Source organism: Carassius carassius, chromosome 11, assembly GCF_963082965.1.
Source record: "Carassius carassius chromosome 11, fCarCar2.1, whole genome shotgun sequence".
Taxonomy (NCBI): Eukaryota; Metazoa; Chordata; class Actinopteri; order Cypriniformes; family Cyprinidae; genus Carassius; species Carassius carassius.
In genome coordinates, this window is record NC_081765.1 from 4,752,207 (window position 1) to 4,756,985 (window position 4,779).

Below are 4,779 nucleotides of genomic sequence, written 5' to 3' on the forward strand. Positions count from 1 at the left end.
AGTCAGCATTTCGCGCGTTTTGTGTGTGCTTATGATCTCTGAGGTTTGGCGCCACAGCGAAAGATCCTGTAAGCGCATGCAAAGCCAAATAGACATGATTATATTGAGTATTATTTAAATAACCCAGGACTTCTAATACGACTATATCAACAAGTGTATACTCAACTCATAATTAAATAGATAAAGCAGCTCTTGAATCTTCAGCCTGTTCGATTGTGTTACTTTATTAGTTTTACGGAGCTTCCAGGACTCGCGTGTGGCGCGAAGAGAGTCACGCCTCTTGAAGAATTACCCGCCAACTTCCAGAAAAAACCCCGCGCCAAAGCACAGACACAACACATTCACAGAGGACTCAGGCTCACTGTACACCTACACACCCTCAACACAATGCGCTCCAAGGTACAGTAAAATATATCAGCTTTATATATATATATAGTTTTCTATTGACCTGAAAGTACAGTTGCTGTTGTATGTGTGGGTTTCTGAATGAATAATGCTCTCGTGGCGAGTGTAAAGTTTGTTTCAACGCTATAAAAGAGTGAAATCACTTTCAAACGGTTGATCTTGTTATGGTAGCGTTACATTAATTTATTGGATGTATGGATAATATTGCCGTTTTAGTTAAATAGTATGCTTATGTTTAGTGGGGGATGGGGTCGAAAAAACTTTAGATAAACATGTAGTCAATATTTGTAATGTACAGTTAATCAATATTATGAAAGGAAATTACTGTTTGTCTACCCACTAAAGTTAAAATGTAATTTCTCAACGTTATACAAGTAACTTGTTCTTGCAAAAATAACTTGGTGTAAAAATAATTAAATTCAATTTTGCCTAATATTCATGGCCTCCAGGCGTTTAAAGAGAGTCAGTTTCACTTTTACTTCTCACCCATCTGCACTCTATTTTATATTCATATCTACATGTGATTTCCAGTGTTTACCTACTTTGAATTGCCATTACTTGCTGTGTAGAGGTTGCATGTTTGAGACCGCTCTCTCCTGGAAAGCGGACTGATGTGTGCAGGTTTGACTCTTTGTGAATGTGTTGTTGTGCACAGAGGCAGCAGGTGAGCTCTCCCTCCACCAGGATGAACCTGCGCAGTTACAGGAGCACTGCTGTGGTACCTGTGGAAACCTCCTCCTCTTCCTCCTCCGATGACAGCTGTGACAGTTTTGGATCTGATGGTTTTGGGACCTCGGTATGACGTGACCTTATCCATACAGAAAATGATCCAAGACCACTCTCTAAACCTCTCTCTTAAAGTCATTCGATAATAATGTTTTGCCTTTTTATAGAAGAGACCGCTGAGACAGACGAGAAGCTCGGCTCCGATTGAGAAAGTGTTTAACGTTTTACCTGCGACGGAGAAAGAGGATGCGTGCAGCGGCTTTGAGAAAGACCTGAACGACGACATGACACACATGGTTTGTTACCACAGGCCATATATATAACGGCTTTTGAGATGATGAGTACATTCAAATAACCAACTGTTGTTGTTTTTCCAACAGAAAATGGACTCTGATTCTGAGACCGGTTCACCGGTCAGAAAAACTCGCAAATCATTCACACTCAGAGTAGCCATGAAGTTCCCCAACAAACGAGCCAGTCCATCAAAGCCCGAGTCCAAATCTAAACCTGAACCAAAAGACTCAGAGGGCGAGAACTTCATGCTGAAGAGAGCGCTGAACATCAAAGAGAACAAAGCTATGGTGAGGACGTCGACTTCTACATGTGCACCTTGTGCTTTTTATTTATCCAACCCTAGATATCACTATGCCTTTATCATTTCAAGTTTGAATGTAATTCTTAGGAGAATAATCTTCACTATTTTTTAAGTGTGTGTTGATTAGGTTGAGTATGAATCTAGTTTTAACAGAATTGTGATCTCTTGTAGCTCGCTAAGTTAATGGCAGAGCTGGATAAGGTTCCTGGACTCATTCCCAGAAAGGCTTTGTCGCAAGGCAACACGGTAAGAATTGACAGTGTGGCTGTAATAAAAAAATATATATATATATATTAATATAAATACTACTACTACTGATGATAAAGTGACACTAATACATTTATTAACAACAATTACTGTGAATAACATGGTAATGCAAGTAAATTACTACTAATATTATGTGCAACACAATGTTACTAGTTTAGATTCTTGTTAGTTCTTGTTGTTTAACTTGATTTGATTTGATTTCTTTTCCCCTTCTGTCTCTGTACAGCCTCGTCGTGCTCCGCGCCGCTCTCTGGACCTCAACAGCGCTCGCCGGCGAAACCCGGAGCGAACGTCACGTCCTCACACACGTTCACGGTCACTGGTGGATGGACCACCCTCCCCGCCTCCAGAGGAAGAAACTGAGGACAAATACAGCCTCGTGCGCAGAAACCCAAATTACGATGATGATGATGATGATGAAGAGGAGGTGTGTTTCAGCCTTTAATATCAAGAGATGTTTTTTAATTCCCGTTCCCGTGTGCATGTTGAAATTATACAGTACTGTTCAAAAGTGTGGGTTGGTGAGAGTGAAATATTAAACTTTAATTATTATTATTTTTTTTTTTCTAATTTAATTCCTGAATGCATTTTAAAATGTAATTTCTGTGATGCAAAGTTGCATTTTCTAGATGATTACTCTGGTCTTCAGCAGTGTTAGCATAAACACATTACAGTTAACACGAGTTACGTAATCAGATTACTTTTTTCAAGTAACTAGAAAAGTAACGCATTACTTTTAAACTTACATCAAAATATTATTTACTTTTTCAAACAAGTTACACAAGTTACTTTGTTTTCCCATTTATTCACTGTGACTCCTCTCGTGTCCCGTGTTGAGAGAAATTAGAAGTGAGGTGCAGAGTCACTTCCTTCAAACTTTTAATTTTTTTTATTAAAAATAAGCAAGCCCAACTTGGGTGACAAGTAACAAAAAAATTAACCATGCATTACTTTACAAATAGTTACTTTTTATAAAGTAACTTCCCCCAACACTGATCTTCAGTGTCATGTGATCATTCAGAAGTCATTATGATTTGCTGATCAAGAAATGTTTATTTCTTTTTCTTTTTTTTATCAGTGTTGAAAACAGTTGTGCTTAAGACTTGTTTTAGGAACATTATAATGTCTTAAATGCATCAAGTTTGAAAAGTTGAACATTTCTTTGAAAAGGATCAATCTGGTTGTCCCCACAGTAGTGTGCGTGCACTCTCAAGCTTTCATGTTAAATTAATGCGAGTGCCTCTGTATTGTTCGCTCGTGTGTGAGCAGAAGGAGCCACGTCGGCGCAGTTACAACAGCTCTCTGACGATCCCTCACGTCGTGAGGCCTGTGGAGGAGATCACTCGGGCTGAACTGGACAACATCTGTGTCAACGTCAGAGAGAAGATTTACAACCGGGCCACTGTAAGTCCCCCTTCCCAATCTAATGCTTTTACCATCACAACACCTGTTCGGCACCCAAGCTTTCATTTCTCAGCTTGTTTGAGGCACTGTAGACTCTTGATGAGCGTGTGGGCTGTGCTTTTGTCCATCAGGGATCAACCTGCCATCAGTGTCGACAAAAAACAACCGACACCAAGACCAACTGCCGCAACCCAGAGTGTGTGGGTGTTCGAGGGCAGTTCTGCGGGCCTTGTCTCAAGAACCGTTATGGAGAAGACGTCCGTGATGCCCTCCTGAACCCGGTTAGTCTTTATGCATATTGTAAAAGCATTGGCATCAGCATATGGGTTATTATAATCAGATCAGCTAGCATTTTTCTAAACGATTACATCGTGTTTCTGAGACATCACTGTTGTTTTCTTCTTCCTCTAGGAGTGGCTTTGCCCACCGTGCAGGGGCATCTGTAACTGCAGCTTCTGTCGTGCCAGAGAGGGCCGCTGTGCTACAGGTGTGCTCGTGTACCTGGCCAAGTACCACGGCTACGACAATGTCCACGCTTATCTGAAAAGGTATGCAGCTGTGTTCGAAAAACAGCTTGGGCTGCCTATCTAGACAGCACTTTAAAGCATCGTCTGTAGACCACTCACTTAGAGACTGTTGTCAGTCACTTGGTTTTTGGGTGAACCTGTGAAAGCATGACCGTGACCTCTGACCTCTCTCCACAGTTTAAAGAAGGAACTGGAGGAAAGTGAATAAGATGGTTGCCATGTTCTGCGGAGTCGAACCCGAACTGACATCATCATCCTCAAGTAGCTCAATCATTGACATGTGATTCACTGAGCTTTCTTAAACTTGCTGCAGGTTGAGAAGCTTGCTGTTAATTTGAGTAGACCGTTGTGAGTTGTCTACATGAAATCCTTAAGTTTGCATTGTTTTAAATGTCTTTTTTAAATTCTTTTTCAAAGGGAGTGTTTTTATCTCTTCTGTATTGGTAAATTGTACAATTGTTGGCGGCAATACTTGTCTTTGCTGTTTTTTACGATGATTCTTCAGTCTGTAGGTTCTTCAGACGCTGTTATAACTGCGCTATGTACTGCTCTAGTACTTGAATAAAATTTGGGCTTTTTTAAGTTCTGTTGTCTTTGTGGGGAAATGTGAATCTTGTTCTTTGAAAATCTTTTTGTCACAAGTTTTGATGTTAATGACAGGGTCTCTGCAGGATTTTTAAGCTCAAATGTAAGACCTTTTTAAGACCTACACAAATAAAATTAATTCGGTGAGCGGGGCTGAGCAATGTCTACAGTACCATATTAAACTGTAAAAAGCATAATTTATAGTTCAGATACGAGTTTTCACAAAACATAACATTTTATAAAATGTTAAACTTTACATTTAAGCCTTTA

At 40.0% G+C, this 4,779-nt stretch overlaps 1 protein-coding gene across 1 annotated transcript; it reads left to right on the forward strand.

Annotated features, from left to right (window-relative positions):
- Positions 1-241: 241 nt before the first annotated feature.
- LOC132152652 (cell division cycle-associated protein 7-like) lies at positions 242-4,506 on the forward strand. The gene is made up of 10 exons (XM_059561431.1): positions 242-399; positions 1,061-1,201; positions 1,299-1,427; positions 1,512-1,712; positions 1,898-1,972; positions 2,220-2,420; positions 3,263-3,397; positions 3,529-3,678; positions 3,809-3,945; positions 4,102-4,506. Exons 1-10 carry the CDS (start codon positions 388-390, stop codon positions 4,130-4,132), a joined length of 1,212 nt encoding a protein of 403 aa, XP_059417414.1. The 5' UTR covers positions 242-387; the 3' UTR covers positions 4,133-4,506.
- The last annotated feature ends 273 nt before the right edge of the window (positions 4,507-4,779 follow it).

Bases quoted from the DNA above. Each gene is read 5' to 3' on its own strand.
- LOC132152652 (XM_059561431.1), top strand. The intron at 1,428-1,511 runs GTTTGTTACCAC...TTTTTCCAACAG, and splicing joins ACGACGACATGACACACATG to AAAATGGACTCTGATTCTGA. The intron at 3,398-3,528 runs GTAAGTCCCCCT...TTTGTCCATCAG, and splicing joins AGATTTACAACCGGGCCACT to GGATCAACCTGCCATCAGTG.